Below are 16,968 nucleotides of genomic sequence, written 5' to 3'. Positions count from 1 at the left end.
AACTCATATATTTCAGCCATCTCTGAGGTTTTCAAATTTGCTGACATATCCCTCTATAATGTATATTGAGAAAAGGGTGAACCAATGATGTCATATATTATAAAATTGCATAACTACTGATATTTGTGTTTCATGAGCGAAGACGTGCTATCCAGTATCCACTATTAGTAGATCATCATTTCTTTTTGCCATTATTTGGCTAATTACATAATTTCCACTAATGTTTCCTCATTTAAATCTTTGAAAAGAAAATTAAATAAATTTTCTTGCTTTTGATTACTTCACCAAATGAGTTGTGCTGGGGGGTGACATTGGATTTATTGCAGTTTTTACATTTTTGATGGGAAGATGCACACATAACCCTAAGTGTGTTCACTTGTGATACGAGATGAATAAACACATCTACGGTTATGTGCAGTTGTGCACACCTCTACCTCAAAAATGTAAAAATCGCAATACATCCAATGTCACTCGAGTATTAGTGTTACCAAATAAATCATATATCATGGGTTGAAGATCTTTTAGGTTAACAGAATAGAAAAAAAGTTATAATTTTTTACCCTAAAAATGTTGAAAAGGTTTAAGTGAATGGATTTCTGCTGAAGAATCAAATGTTTTGGCTACATGTTGAAAATTAAGATATTCGGTCATTTTCTCCTTATTCTCTTACAAATTAAGGACTATGATCAAGAAGGGTATGTCATCAGTTTGAGAACTCAGGGGTTATCTCAAATATTCACCAAAATCAGAGGGGGTATATCTAAATTACGCTTTTAAAAACCGGTTTTCTTGATAAATTAAATGTTCAAGCAACAAAGCAAAAGTTTAGAGAGGAAAAATAAAATTCAAAGGGAGAAACGTTGGATGAAAAAAAAAAAAAAAAAAGTGACTTTGGAATCAAAGACTTGAGCTGAGCTGTTCTTCTTAAAATCTTATCTCCAAATTCTAAAATTCGCACTAAAAGAAGTGACTGAGATTCCCTGAAGGATTTGTTTGATTCTCAATGATGGCGATGAGTCATGAACCCTCGTTTAGTAGTAAAGCTGCCCACTTTGTCTCTGATCTCACCACTGTCCTCTTCAATCCAATCTCTGATGAACCCTCAAAGCTTCATGTAAGTTGGGTTGATTCTCTGTTTTATTTCCTTTGGTGTCTTTTATATACTCTTTTCTTAGTTGAGTATCTGACGATTTTCTTAGTCAACTTAGCAACTTTACATAGTTTGTTAAAATACTCATTTCGAAATTTATGGTTTTTGTGAATATGGGTTTCCTTATTTTTGATGTTCTGAAGTTCTACTTTTTGGGTTTTGGGCGTTTAATCTTAGGGTTTCTACTCATGGGTATTGGTTTGATTTTTATGAAAATTGGGGTTGTAGTCAATGGGGATGCCTTTATTCTGCAATTTAATTTGACATCACAGTTGTTTAGAAATCATGGCTGAAAGTTTGATAATTAAATGTTGAAGAAGAATTGATTATCCCTAATCCAATCTGATATTGCTTCATAACAAATATATTATTAGCTAACTTAGTGGGAAAAAATTGGAAGCTTTTGTTGTTACAGTGTAGCATATTCTAATTTGGAAGAACATCTGTGAAAATAGTTTCTTGAGCAATGCTTCAGACTTCTTATGGGAATGCTTGGATTTTTCTTGCTACTCATAGGGCTGACGTGGCCAATCCCAAGCGTCCATCTGATATGTAATTGTCTGGATTTGCCATGTTAACAATTTCCTTGTACACATTATTCCTACAGCCATACCCACCATATGTTTACTGATTCCCCGTGAATGGTATCTGATGATTTTCTTTCTTCGGGAGCAAAGAACAACGCCTCCTTTTCCACTTTCCGAGTGATGGGGGTGCTATGAGGTTGAAACTTGTTACATGAGGAGATGGTGAGGTGGCCAAACACTGGGGTACCACTTGGCCTGCCACCTTTGCTACAGTCTATAGGAAACCCTGCCACTCCATTGATAAGCTCGTGAGTGTCATTTCAGAAAATCCATCCTATTTTGGATGTACGTTACCACAGAAAGCATGGCAGACAGGCAATAATTATAAAATGATCAAGGAAGTTCACACTCACAAGTGTGTTCGATGCAGGAGCATCCACATATAGACTTCAGAACAATAGTATTGTTTGGGTTTGGGCGTAGAAACCATGGTAAACCTCTGTTGTACTGTATCAGCCAGCTCATGGGTGCTTATTATTAATCAATAAAATGTCCAAGTTGTTTGAGAACTTATGTTGGTTTGTAATGTCAAAAGTGTTTCATTATTAGTTAGAAAATCTAGAGAAGCTTTCAAATTCTAGTTGGTTTAAGAGTAGAAAAGTAAAGTAGTATTATGGTCTATATCCAGGGAAGGGCATGTCAATGTTGGTGGTCTTTTGTCCTACACATTTTTTTCTTCAGAGTTATTAATAATGAGATACCTTAGTGTATTTTAATGTGAAGTGTACACCTCAGTCATGCCTCACATTATGGCGTACGTCTTGGTCTGATTCCATCCATCTAATCTGTTTTTATGTTTCTTTCTTGTGCCTCAAAATGTTTATAATAGGCTTCTTCCTAAGGAGCTCCTTGAGGCATATGCCTTTAAAAACACTTGCTTACACAAAAATGTGAAGTTCAAAAACAATTGAACCTTTTTCAATCAACATCTAAATTGCAAAAAAGTTTAAAGGATGGTCAGTTGAAGGCAGAACGAAACCACTTTGACTTTTGACTAAATAAAACACAGCTCTATGCAAAACTGTGAAGTTGAAAAACAATTTAACTTTTCTCAATCAACATCTAAATTGCAAAAACGTCTAAAAGATGGTCTGTCGTGGTTGAATGCAGAACGAAACCACTCTGACTGTTGAATAAATATTCTATCATATTGCTATGCTCAAAATTGGAAAAGAAGATCTTATATCTTATCAAAAATTGGGGAGGGGGGGGGGGGGGGGATAACGAAGTTGGCCCTTCTCAAGAGCCAAACATATCAAAAGGATCATTTAAGTAGTGAACTCTAACTTTGTTTCTTGGAAATCTGTATACTTGTCGAAGGGTGGCAAATTAACCTTAATGACAAGCAAATTGTTGAGCATTCCGATGTACTTTTTCTCTACTTTTGAAAGTGTCAAAAGGCATTTAGACAACTTAGCATATGATTTTTTTGTGGAATGATAGATGTGAGTCCCATAGGTTGCATCTGCTTGGTTGGAGGTCTATCTGCACCCCGAAAAGAATGGTGGTTTGGGGATCCGTGTCATTTGACTAAATGGTTGCAGATATTTGAATCAAGGATAATAGTGTGGAGGCTGATTATTTGGGAAAATATGGGTCTTGAAATTTGGAATGGGAAAGTGGGTCATCGACTTCGTCTTATGGTTGTAGTATTTGGAGTGGAATTATCAATATCTTGCCCTAGTTCAAAAAGAGGCTAGCTTTCAGAGTAGGTAAGGGTGACAATGTCTGATCTTGTGAGAATTTTGTGGCGGAAAGTCCCTAATCAAATCCCAAATTAGGGAGTTGTTTGCTAATGCAGATAGGAAAAACAAATTAACATACTGGGTTTTTATCTGATGTCTGTCTAAATGTTTATGTTCTCTGCTTGGTTAGGACATATCAAATATGAATAGAAGTCGACAAGAGTCAAATGTGGAAGAGGATTCCGAGGTCACAGTTGATGGTCCTGATACATCTTCATTTACAGCCTTCCTCTACTCTCTAATGTCACCTTCAGAATCTGGTATTCTTTCTAAAATGGAGGAGCAGAACAGGTATAATGCTGAAAAGGATGAGTCAGCTTCTGTTCCAGGAGTCAAAGAAACCACTAGAAAGAAATCTTTACTTTCTAAGGGGAAACAATCACTTAGCAGAGCTATCTACCAAGCAGTCAGGATCAATGGGTATAGAAATCAAGCTTCAGAACACAAGAGTGATTGTAATATGAAAAATGATGACGAAAGTGAATCAAAACTTATTGGCCTCGAGTTGCAGCCTGTGCAGATTCCAACAGATACAGTGTCACAAGTTAATCTCCCAGACATGTCTGAACCTTCATTACTTCTTTCAGAGAAGATGCGAAGTTCTCTTTATGTTTCACTTCCAGTATTAGTCCAAGGGAGAAAGTGGGTGCTGCTCTACAGGTGTGGAAACTCATCTTCTTTAATTTGTTGATGATATATGTCTTAAGCTATACAGTTACTGGGTTTATGATTTATAGGTATAATTATGCATTCAGGTACCTTTGTTAGTGCTTATTATATTTCTCTTGTTTTCATTCAGTACTTGGAGGCACGGGATATCACTTTCACACCTATACAGAAGAAGCTTGCTTTGCCCTGGTTTCAGTCTGCTGGTATTTTTCTCAAATTATCCTGCAAGTTAGATAGCAATTACTTTGTTTATTTAAAACCTGTTTCTGGCTTCCAGAGGGATATATGGAAATCAATTATACTTTGCATGTTTCGGCTACTACACCAGTAAAAAAAGAAGCACAAATTATTATAGACAAATTTAAAGCATTTAGGGGTGTTTTATTTATTAAAAGCAAGGTAATAGATCAATTGAGACATTTTGTTGTTATGATTGCACTGTTATTATACCAACCATTTCAATCAATTTTTTTGAAAGCAAGTTACTAGATCAATTTATCGATCAAAAAAAAAAAAGTTACTAGATCAATTCCGGTCAGCCTGGAAATCGTTGCCGAGGTATTTGAGAGCCCGTAGCGAAAAACAACTATATTACATGGAATTGAGAATAATAATGTCACATTAACTACACTCAACTTAATATCTAAAAAGCTCTCTTCAATGAAGAAGCTACTTAGTACTAAATTTATGCATTACGGTGTATGTGTGAGTATGTATATATATTTACCTTTTTAAGTATGTAAAATGAATTACTAATGTACCCAACTGATTAGAACATGGGCGATTGTATGTGTGTGCTAATATTCATTTCTATTAATGAATAGATATTATATGTAATTCTTTTATTAGTGAATATTACTTTTATGGGTAATTTAATGTCCTTTCAACAAACAAATTATAATTTTTGTATTCTTATAAATTTTATCAGCATTTTTCAAATGGTTCTATGAACGAAGAATATTCCGGTCGAATTTTATTGTTTATCAAAATAGTTCTACCGTAATCTTTCATTTTTATGCATAAAATTTAATTATTTTGGTTAAAATTCACTATTGACAGAAAAATATTGCAAAAATGAATAGTGATTTTAACTGAAATATATAAAAAATATTTTCAGTTAAATTTCGTATTGACCTTCGTGGAAATGAAAATATTTCTGTATATTTTGTGGAAATGTGTGAATTTTAATATCATGCCTTGTTGGGTGATGACCATTCTTCAAGGTGGTCCACTTGATCAATGTGACTGATGGAAACTAAGCCACATGTATGGAATAATCTGAAGGGTACAAAACTTTTCTTCGCTCCTTGCCGTTAGTATCATTTTGAACACTTTCTACTATTTGATGTTTTCTATTATGTTTGGGCTTTTTAAAATTATATAAATGCTATTGGGATTAGGTTCCTTCATTCTGTTCCCTCAAATACGTTTTGTTCCCTTTTTGAGGTTGTTGGGGACCGGAAAGGTGCAATATTTGGTGGCTTAGTTGAGGCACCACTTAGACCAACTAATAAGAGGAAGTATCAGGTGTGTTTGAATTTTTTTTATTTTTTATTTTTGGGTTGAGGGGGGACTTTTTGCAATTGTTTTCTTTCATATTTCTCACTACATTGTGGGTTAAGCAGGGGACCAATAACACGTTTGTTTTCTCAAACACGTCCGGCCACCCAGTTGTATTTCGCTCCACAGGTGATAATCATCCTGTCTATTTATCTTTGGATAAGGCTTTGATGATGTTTTATTATTATTTTTTGATAATCAAAGATTGATTTATTGTGTCTCAGTATGTTAGTAACTGATCAATATCACTTTATTTCTTCCTGAAATAACAATTATATGGCCATCTTAATGTTGCTATGATATTTGAGGAGATAAATGGGAAAAACAATAGTGGTCTCAAATATTGCTAATGGTAATCTTATTCCTAGAGGTTGCTGAACATGGAAAAAGAATAAAATTGCAGCAATCGGATTGATGCAACAGACGCCCTTGTCCCTACTTTGAGGAAAAGACCACAATTCTGATTTTTAAATTTATTTTTTTATTAAAATATTTTTAATGATATAACTTAAATATAGATGCAATTCGCTCATTCATGTATATTATTATATGCAAAGGTTTCCCCATTACTTGTGTTATCCACTACTAGTTGCTTAATTTTCACACATCGTTTATAATTATTATTTAATACAATTTTTAGTGCGAACATTGAAAAAAGAAGTTTGGAAATGTTGTTTGTCTGTAATAATATTTCCTTTTGGACCCATGGCGATCAAAATAGTTCTTGGAAATGTGTAAAAATTAAATATCATGCATGCTCAAATTTCACTGTTGCTTGGATATTTTCAAGACTAGTGCTAAGTAGTTACCACATACACCTTTGCATGTGTTATGTTTTCATGTCTGTCATGGAAATTTGAACCCCTACCAAAGGGGGTATTCTACTTTATGAAGGTATGTCTAATAGTTATTTGTCAATTTTTTAGAAGTGATGAATTTAATTGATCCAAGCCTTGGTGAACAAAAGGTTTTCATTGTTTATTTGTAAATTAGTAAATCTGATAGTGTCTGAGACAACAAGGAGTGGTCTAACTGCCAGAAATATGCAGGTGCAAATCGGTATTTTACTTTGTGCTCCACAGACTTCTTAGCATTGGGTGGTGGTGGTCATTTTGCGCTTTATTTGGATGGAGATCTGTGAGATCTATTATGCCTTTTCATTTATTTATTTATTTTTTTGGCCCTAAGCAATATATTATCTTTATATATCACTGGGTTATACTCATCTTGAAGTTCTTCTTTTCCTTGTCATTCTCCCTTTTAAAGATTGAATGGGTCAAGTTCAGTTTCGGAAACCTTTGGGAATCCCTGCCTTGCATACACAGAAGACTTTGAAGTGAAGGAGGTTGAGGTATGAATTGAGTGTCACTTTTAAAATTTTGTGACGATGAAACATAAGTTGAGTTAACAATGTCCTATTCTCTCTGTGTTGTGCAGTTGTGGGGCTTTGCATATGCTTCAAAGTATGAGGAAACAGTTGCTTTCTGTAGTACAGAAGCACCTGGGATTTGCAGGTGGTGAACTGGTGTCGAGGAGCATTCACTTATTTCAAAGTGAGTATTATCATCCTGTTCAATCGAATAGGTTCAATCTTATATACTTTCACTATGCTGAATACTAGATTCTAACAAATACAAATGGAAGAACTAATGTACGTGTTTAACATTTGTCTCAGATTCTTGATCTCTACGTTGCTTATGTAAATGCACATCCTGCTTTTGGATTGTATATATATAAAGGGATATTTAACTGTTTAACTGCTTTTGGACATGAACTAATATGAGGAAATCTACTAAGTTTTAATGTCTTTGCTTGTAATTAATTATTTACCCTTTTTTTTCTCTCTCTATTGGTCCTGTTGGATTCCAAGAGAATTACAATGGAACATGAGGAAAACCTGGAGTTCAGGATTTTCTTATTCTTTGTAAATAATGAAGAAAGATATTAATTTCACAAAAAAAAAAAAAAATACACAAGTAGGTAAGTGTTTTCAATTACGTACTCTCTTCGACGTCATCTTTTGGTGCAGAGTCTGTCATGTTATTCACAATGCCTAAAGAGAGGACACTGGTCCCTTCTCTCAAAATCACTTTTATGTCAGCCAATTCAAAAGTGTTGGTTGAATCATTTTATTACTGCCAAAATATCCCCTCTCCAACTATCTTCAAATCTTTTTAACCTTGAAGCATATGAATGGGTCTTGCATCCCCAAGCATGAGTATTTGAATGGGCCACCTTCATTGAGGCTTTGGAGATTTTCATCAGGCTGTATATATGTTCTGATTTGTTGAACCTAAAATGTTTAGTTCCTGTCTGTTGTTGACTCGCATTGGTGGCAAACCCAGGAAGCTTTTGTTGTTGTATGTGGTCCAGTAGTGCCCTTTGTTGTTCAGGTGCATCGGGGACATAATATGGAGTTGGACCACAATCTATGACCCATATTTATATACACAGCCGTAGATCAGGACCCAGTTCACATGACCCATAAATGAACTTCACCCCACTGTGAAAGTAACTTGACTGAATCCACTACGAATCGAGATTTTTCATGCAAAATAACTAGGATTCACCCAGATCTTTCTGGATTCAACCGAATTGTAGCAAGTTATATCTAACCATGATTTTACTGGATTAATCAAATACCCAAATCCTGCAAAATGGGTATGGATTCACTGTGATTAGCACAGATCCATGAAATGTTAAGTTATCTTGCATTCTTAGCTTCCATTTATACCTTTTCAGGATTAGCTTGAGTGTTCAGGAAAATAGTTCCATTGGTTTTAAAGGAACAAAATTATGGGTGCCATTTTGGATTCGTTGTCCACTTTGTTGCATAATTATCTTTGGCCATTCCCACCACCGTCTATTCTTCTTCTTTTTAATTTTTTTGAAGACCGGGGTGTCCGAACTTGCATCCGACTAGGAGGACCGGAAGAGTTAGGGCCTGGAGCCAAGGCATATGGGTCTCCCCTGGGCATGTGCAATGCCTGCACATCACACGCACCGGGTATTGTCGAACTCACAACCTACGGTCTCTCCTGTCTTACTTAAGCTTTTGACATTGGGTTTGTAAGATTGCAGGGAATTCATTTTCAGTGGAATATAAATTCCTTGGGAAATGGTTGTCGGAAAATGAATTCTGCCATTTGATTGCATCTAGGAAAATGTTAAATAGAGATTTGTTCTTTAGTTTTGGGGGTGGGTGGAATCGGGAGAGAATAAATAACATTAGAAGGTGGGGAGATCATTTTCCCTCCAGGGTGGAAAATCACTGGGAAAATTAATTTTTTGGTAAATATGTGCAATCAACCCCGGAAAATCACATTTTATTTTTCCTGCTCATTTTTTCATTGTGCAATCATATATACAGACCTTTGTGATATATGATATTAGGGAAAATTAATTTATCTACAAAATAGTCTTGGGAAAATGTTTTCCTGAAGGGTTATCATGAGAGGACATCAGTTACGAACCAAAGAAAATTATTTCTTGGGGCGTCAGGATAACCAGAAATTACATTTTCCCACCTTGTTTTTTTTTCTTTTGCAATCATAGACCCCTTGGTTTCTACTTCACTTGATTAGAGTGATGAGGGGTTAAGAAAACACTCGGATTATCAAAAAAGAACATGGCTTCTCTTTACCACTTTCACCAAAATAGGAAGAAAATGATTATTTGATTTATCTGGCCTTAGTGGTTCCTTGATGGTGCAAATTTCAAAAGATAAAAAAATTTCATCAAGAAGGGAAGAAAGGAAGGACAGAGCTGAGTCAGTCGTGCACATATCGTGTTGAATTATCCAACTGTTTAATGGGTCGTCTTTATCAAGACGATTAACATTGCCAAATTCCACTCCAACATCAATAACCATATGAAAAGACGATCTGAATCAACGATTTAATTTAGTACTTATAGATTTGTTCTTCAATTTGAAGTCAATTTTACATGTGGTTAAGAATATTACAATAATAATTGTAGTGAGAAGCAATAATTTAAAAGTACAGTAGTTGCACATGATTCATCTCGATTATTCGATTTGACCAAAACGAATCAAGTTGAAGGCAATAATTGTAGCAAAAAAAAAAAAAAATTGGTTCAAGGCCATCAATGTTGCCCCTGCAACGTTAATGTTTGCAGAAACGAAATTTATTGATATCGAGGGTTTATAATGACAACAATAAAAGGTTTAGGTAGAGCATTACATGTGCAGACAGATAAACATTAAGAGCCTTACAAGTTCGAACACATAAATATCAATTTATAACAATCTAATCTAATGTACATATAAACTATCAATTAATAATTTGATAAAAGTAGAAACTATTTTTATATGGGTATACATGCCATCTCATATATACCTTATTCATTTTTCTACTAAAACTATCAAGAACATAGAAAATACAACTAGTACACGTATACCATAATGGATTTGTTGAACACTAACCATTAAAAGACAATCTTGGCTTGATACTTCCCATTAACCCATTTTTCATATGGAGGACAATTGATGGTTTTGGGCAGAAAATCTGACCTTCCACCACTTGAACATGGTAGTTGAAGAGCATTGATGCAGCAGCAGTTTTCATCAAAGTAAAAGCCATTCCCCTTCCTAAGCAAGTCCTTGGTCCGATGCCGAACGTGAGGAACTTATGCTGGGCTTCATGGTTTAGCTTACCATCCTCATCAATCCATCTCTCTGGCTTAAATTCCGAGCAATCTTTCCCCCATAACCATTCCATCCTTGCCATGACAAACTTCGAGATTATGATCATCATTCCCGGCTTCACGATGGTTCCATCAGGAAGTACATCTTCTCTTAAAGCGCCTTTTCGATTAAGAGGAAGTGGTGGGTATAATCTTAGTGATTCACACAATGCTGCATGTAGATACATGGACCCTTTTAAATCTTCTGAGTCGAACACACATGGATTCTTCTCTCTCAGACCATCTTTCATCTTCTTAGAAAGTACTAACTTCAACTCTTCTAAGATCTTTTCCTCGACATGCGGGTTCTTGGAAATCAACCAAAAGAACCAAGTGAGACCTGCACCAGTTGTATCCCTTCCAGCGAAAAAGAAGGTTAATGCGGTGTCTCTTAAGAACTTGTCACCCTTTGCGAACCAATCATTTATTTCTTCATGTTGAAGATTCATGTACGTCGTTAGTAGATCCACTTCTTCTCCTCCTCCTCCTCCTCCTTTATGCAAGTCTTTTTTCTTCAAAGAAATATATTGTGCAAGGTATCGATCCATGGTTTTCCACGCCTTGTCCAGTTTCCTCTCTTTCCCAATCATCAACGAACGACACAATTTCCACCATGAAATAGGCATTACATGCCTATAGAAAATGGCTTCAAGTACATCATCCATGGCTTGTGCAAATTCATTAGCAGGAAAACTTGGAGAAAGATATTTAGGATCTATACCAAACAAAGCTGTAAAAGTAGTATCAAATGTATACCTCAAGAACACATCTTCCAAATCCACAATAGACGATTCTCTAGCTACATGTGACATCAAAGGAAGGAGTGAATCTTTCACCACCTTTCGGCTCACGTTAGCTACGATACACTGAAACTTCTTCGACGCGAATATCGTACGTGCCATATTCCTCTGTGCATGCCAAAGATCCGAGTCCACATTGAAGAGTCCATTGCCTAGTATATCGAAGGTCTTTATGTAGTCGGAGCCTTTAGGAAAGTTGGGGAAATTAGTTCTGTATATGTACTCAACATTGCGAGGATCACACGTGAACAATATCTCCAACCTCCCGAAAATTGGTCCACAAACTGATTTTGTGCATCCAAAGGTGTTGGTTATGTCGACCGTCCAATCGTGCACACGATGTGTGTTTTGAAGGAGAGAGGGGAGTATGCCTACAATGGGCCAATGAGTTAAGACCTTATTCTTGTGTGTCAAATACCATGATATGGAGAGGAGGAAGCAAAGGAATACAAGATAAAATTGAGGCCATCTCTTCAAATGGTCCTCCAAGAAGGCTAGAATAGACTGAAAATACATACTTCTCTTTGGTGCTTCAACTTAGATAGATAGATAGTTGGTGAAGAAGTAGATGATTTTATAACTGTGTATTTGGTTTGCCAGTCTATCTGTTTTTCCCTCAACCACTTAAAATTAATGTCTATAACTGTTAGCAGTTCAAAATCATTAAAAAAATGGACCAATTTTCTATGTAACATCCCGATCAAATGTCCCAAAAGTTTCAACTTCTCGTTTATCATTCCATTCTAGCATCTATGATTCCTTGCTCACCTCCACGTCAACTCAGTGTCCCCTTAGTTATTTCAGCATTTTCCTTATAGTAATTAATCTTAGAAGAGACTTGGTGGAGTGACCTCACATCGCACACCTTGACGTGAAAGTGCATGGGAACCATAGATAATTTTCCTTGAGGTGCGAGTAACAAGGCATCTATTGTTCCTATCCACTTTCACATCAAGTTGTACGATATGAGGTCCAATCTTGAGGTCACTCCAGCACGAATCTAATTCTTATTAACCTCGAGATTGGACCTCACATCGTACACCGTGACATGTAAATGTATGGGAGCCATACCTGCTTTTCATCAAGATGCGAGTGAAAAAGCACCTACGCACTTTTACGTCAAGATGTGCTATATGAGGTCCAATCTTAAGGTCACTCCAGCACGACTCTAATTCTTATTAAGGAGCTTAGTTCTTGCATGTTAAGGTTTAAACACTGGAACAACCTATAAATCCTGATAAAGCGATTGCACATTCAATGATGGGTCTTTTTATAAAATGCATTAAATAAACCTTGGGGACAAGCAATTGGGGGTATTTTTGGTTAAAAACAAAAGTTTTGAGGGCAATTTCAGTACAATAATCAGATCCCAAGGTGTATTTAATGGTTAACAAAATCCTTTATTGAATCCATTTCTCACTGCACATCTTCATATTTATATCTACTCAAAACTACTTGATAAGGATTAAGTTGTTGTCGAGGAGGTGTCCCCTACGTGATTAGCTTTTTGGTTAGAAACTGACCATTCCTTCCATGCTTTTATTTAATGAAAGTATATGATTCCAATACCACTGCTCCATACACATTTTTAAAATATTTATTAAAAAAAGGTAAGTATGTCCATTTTGATATTTATTTGTTTTTAATTTTCAAACTAGTTAACTACTGAATGATAATTTTATCTAATTTTAAACAGTAATGCTGGAGTGACATTGGATTTATTGTGATTTTTTACATTTCCGTAGATGTGTTTACTTGCATTGTGAGGAAACAACATCTACGATTATGTGCACACCTCCATTAAAAATGTAAAAACCGCATTAAATCCAATGTCACCTCAGCAGTACTCAATTTTAAATTTCATACAAACAATTTTGATCACAAATGTAATAGTATAATCGTACCTTTTTTATATATATAAAAAAAAATTATAAGTACCTGTGGGGTTATTTTTAGTAACTTAACCACGTTGAAATGTCTCACCTTTGAAAAAAAAATGTGAATTATGTGTAAATTACTTGTCCTTTTCTTTTTCATTTTTAAATTCTCCTTTGGACACGTGTACTGAAAATTCAAGTGCGTGGGTGAAGTTGGACGGAAAAACCGTGAAACTCAACTGTTAGAGGGAATTCGGTTCACAATTCAAGCAATTATGGTGCTTCATCTCGCAACCTAACATAATATTTCAAAATAAACTAAGGGTATGTTTGATTGCATGGAAAGTCACTTTCCATGGAATTTGAAATCCATGGAAAATTAGTTGTCGAAAATAGGTAGGGTTGGAAAATCAAATTCCATTGTTTGATTTCACTTGGATAAAATCATGAAAAATTATGAGAAAAAAGAAGAAGAGGAGAAGGAGGAAGAAGATGAGAGGAGGGGGAGAGGAAGAAGAAGATGACGAGGAAGAGGGAGGGGGGAGGATGTGGCGACGGTGGCGACTGCGACGATGGCTGCAACGATGATTGCGACGGCGACGATGGCTGCGACTGTGATGGCGATGACGGTGGCGACGACGACGGTGGCGGCGACGACGATGATGACGGTGACGGCGACGGTGACGGCGACGGAGATAAGTGAGAAAGATGGGGGGAGAACGTGGTGGTGGTGGTGGTGGTGGCGGAAGAGGTGAAGGATGGAGAAAAAGTAGAAGAAGAAAAAGAAGAAGAGAGAGAAAGAAGGTGGTCGGAGACGGAGTCGACGACGACGAGGTTAGTGTAATGGTGGTGGTGGTGGTGGTAGTAGTGGTAGTAGGGAAGAATTGAGGATGGAAAATATGGGTGGATTTCATTTTTCCACCCATATGGGTGGGAAAGTGAAATCCATGATTTAGTGGACTTTTTGAATGGGGTGGAAAATGAATTTCCATTTTCATGTGCAATCAAACACTTGAAAAATGTCATTTTCCATGGAAATTGATTTTCCACCCTATTTTCCATGTGCAATCAAACATACCCTAAGACTTGTCCATTAAAAGCGAGGATGATGGGTCAAAGGTTGAATATTATAGATTAAAAAAAATAAAGATGATGGGTTTTAGAAACCAAAGATGGTGGGTTTTAGGAAAGAAAAACAAGGAATTTTGGTTGAAGTAAAAGGCATTTAGGTAATTTGCAATAGAGAAGACCGAGGTACTTTAGCATTGAAGTTGAAAAAGCTTATATGCATGGCATCTCAAGATCTGTATCATAACAGCCACGCACCTATTTTTGTTTGGATTGAGAGAAACGTGGAGAGAAGAGAAAATAAATAAGTTTCTCTCCATTAATCTTTAAAACCATCTACTTCAAAAGTGAGAATTAATCAATGTGAGTAACGAGTGTGTTTCTACTCCAATTAACCCACCAAAATAATGAGTATTTTTGTGAAAATTAGAGGTACCTCTGACTTTCAAATTGATGACACATGCCTTGACTTCAGTATTCTATGAAAGACTAATAAAGACCAAGATGCCCACATTTCAACCTCTTGCCAATATCCTTTCCCTAAACTGGTACCCCATGGTCTTCAACTTACGATGAAACGTATTCTCATCTCGAGATTTTCTCTCCTCCAACCTTCAAATCTCAGGATCAATAGGATTTTTAAGGAGGTTAAAGATGATTGAATTTTTTAAAGGAAAATCAAGGATTTTCTACAAGAGATTGAGAAGATGGTTTGAAGAAGTTAAATTTCTCTATTTATTTCTTGTTTTATTTATTTTGGGTTAGGGGGGAGAGAGAAAATTACTTTTTATTTTATGGGTACATTGTAATGTATTTTGGTGTGAGTTTGTTTGCGTTTATTTTTCTTATATTTGATCTATGCCATGAACTCTAATAGGCCAAGGTGTTATTTTTTTTTAAAAATAAAATTACTTAAATGACCTTAGCGGAGGGGTTTCTTTTTAATAGTTCCTAAATTTTGGACCGTTGCTTGTTAGTCCATTCAATAAACCTTTTTATTTCTTAATGGTCCCTTAACCTCATCTCAAGTTATAATATTTCTGAAATACCCAAATGACTCTTTTTTTTTTTTCATCTTCTTAGTATATTTAGGTTTTCCAACAACGATTGCAATTATTTCTGACGATTTTTTATCGTGAATAAATGGAAATGATATACTTGTAATTTTGAACATTTAAATGTAGTTTTTTATTTATAACAAAAAATGATAAATGAAGTTGTGATTCCAACATATGTATACAATGTCGAACTTGCCACTTTTTACTTATTATCGAGTTCAATATTTTTATTGTCGAGCTCACCACTTTTTATTATCGAGTTCAAAAAAATTATTGTTGAATTCGACAATTTTCCTAGAAGGAAGTGCCTACGACCATGGGATTAGTCTTGCCGAAGAGTTGGGATACCCATGATAAGCAAAAAACAAAAACAAAACAAAAAAAACCTTAATATAATCAGGGTCCTTTTGTTAAAACCTAGAAAATTGGAATCGCACCTCCCTGAATTCACATTTGTTAGTTTTTAAAATTACAAAAATATCCATTAATCTTCAAAACCATCCTTTACTTAGTTTTTAAATTACAAATAAACCCTTCAAATACATGTGTGTTTCTAATAAATGTGAGAATTAATCATGTAAGTAACGAGTAGTGTTAAGAGCATAATTGTCCATCTACACTCTGTTTGGATTGAGAGAAGTGGAGGGAAGAGAAACCCATTAAGAGAAGAGAAACTCAATTCTCTCTATTGTGATTTGATTGATAGACAATTTTGAAAATTTAAAATATCTTGAAAGAGATCTAGGGACAAAGTTGGAATTATAAAATATTTTAAAAGGGTTCTCTCCACTTTTGAAGGGTTTATTTGTAATTTAAAAACTAAGTAAATGATGGTTTTGAAGATTAATGGATATTTTTGTAATTTTAAAAACTAACAAATGTGAATTCAGGGAGGTGCGATTCCAATTTTCTAGGTTTTAACAAAAGGAACCTGATTATATTAAGGTTTTTTTTTTTGTTTTTGTTTTTTGCCTATCATGGGTATCTCCACTCTTCGGCAAGACTAATCCGATGGTCGCAGGCACTTCCTTCTAGAAAATTGTCGAATTCAACAATAAATTTTTTTGAACTCGATAATAAAAAGTGGTGAGTTCAACAATAAAAATATTGAACTGGATAATAAGTAAAAAGTGTCGAGTTCGACATTATATACATATTTTGGAATCACAACTTCATTTATCATTTTTTGTTATAAATAAAAAAACTACATTTAAATGTTCAAAATTACTTCATTTATCATTTTTTGTTATAAATAAAAAACTACATTTAAATGTTCAAAATTACAAGTATATCATTTCCATTTGTTCACGATAAAAAATTGTCAAAAATAATTGCAATCGTTGTTGGAAAACCTAAATATACTAAGAAGATGAAAAAAAAAAAGAGTCATTTGGGTATTTCAAAAATATTATAACTTGAGATGAGGTTAAGGGACCATTAAGAAATAAAAAGGTTTATTGAATGGACTAACAAGCAACGGTCCAAAATTTAGGAACTATTAAAAAGAAACCCCTCTGCTAAGGTCATTTAAGTAATTTTTTTTAAAAAAAAATAACACCTTGGCCTATTAGAGTTCATGGCATAGATCAAATATAAGAAAAATAGACGCAAACAAACTCACACCAAAATACATTACAATGTACCCATAAAATAAAAAATAATTTTCTCTCTCCTCCCAACCCAAAATAAATAAAACAAGAAATAAATAGAGAAATTTAACTTCTTCAAACCATCTTCTCAACCTCTTGTA

The 16,968-nt window shown here is 35.0% G+C and overlaps 1 protein-coding gene and 1 pseudogene across 1 annotated transcript; one reads left to right on the top strand and one right to left on the bottom strand.

The window, feature by feature from the left end:
* Positions 1–816: 816 nt before the first annotated feature.
* Positions 817–7,468, top strand: LOC147402728 (TLD-domain containing nucleolar protein). Its single transcript, XM_086438056.1, has 8 exons — positions 817–1,114; positions 3,613–4,142; positions 4,282–4,354; positions 5,598–5,678; positions 5,777–5,840; positions 6,761–6,848; positions 6,978–7,062; positions 7,149–7,468. Exons 1-8 carry the CDS (start codon positions 1,004–1,006, stop codon positions 7,230–7,232), a joined length of 1,116 nt encoding a protein of 371 aa, XP_086294182.1. The 5' UTR covers positions 817–1,003; the 3' UTR covers positions 7,233–7,468.
* A 2,478-nt stretch (positions 7,469–9,946) lies between these two features.
* On the bottom strand, positions 9,947–11,778 carry LOC147402727 (alkane hydroxylase MAH1 pseudogene; annotated as a pseudogene).
* Between the last annotated feature and the right edge of the window lie 5,190 nt (positions 11,779–16,968).

This window comes from Akebia trifoliata, chromosome 4 (assembly GCF_017979445.1).
Source record: "Akebia trifoliata isolate Shusen 1 chromosome 4, ASM1797944v1, whole genome shotgun sequence".
Lineage (NCBI taxonomy): Eukaryota > Viridiplantae > Streptophyta > Magnoliopsida > Ranunculales > Lardizabalaceae > Akebia > Akebia trifoliata.
Note: the sequence above shows the minus strand (reverse complement) of the source record. Positions and strands in the feature narration are given on the sequence as shown.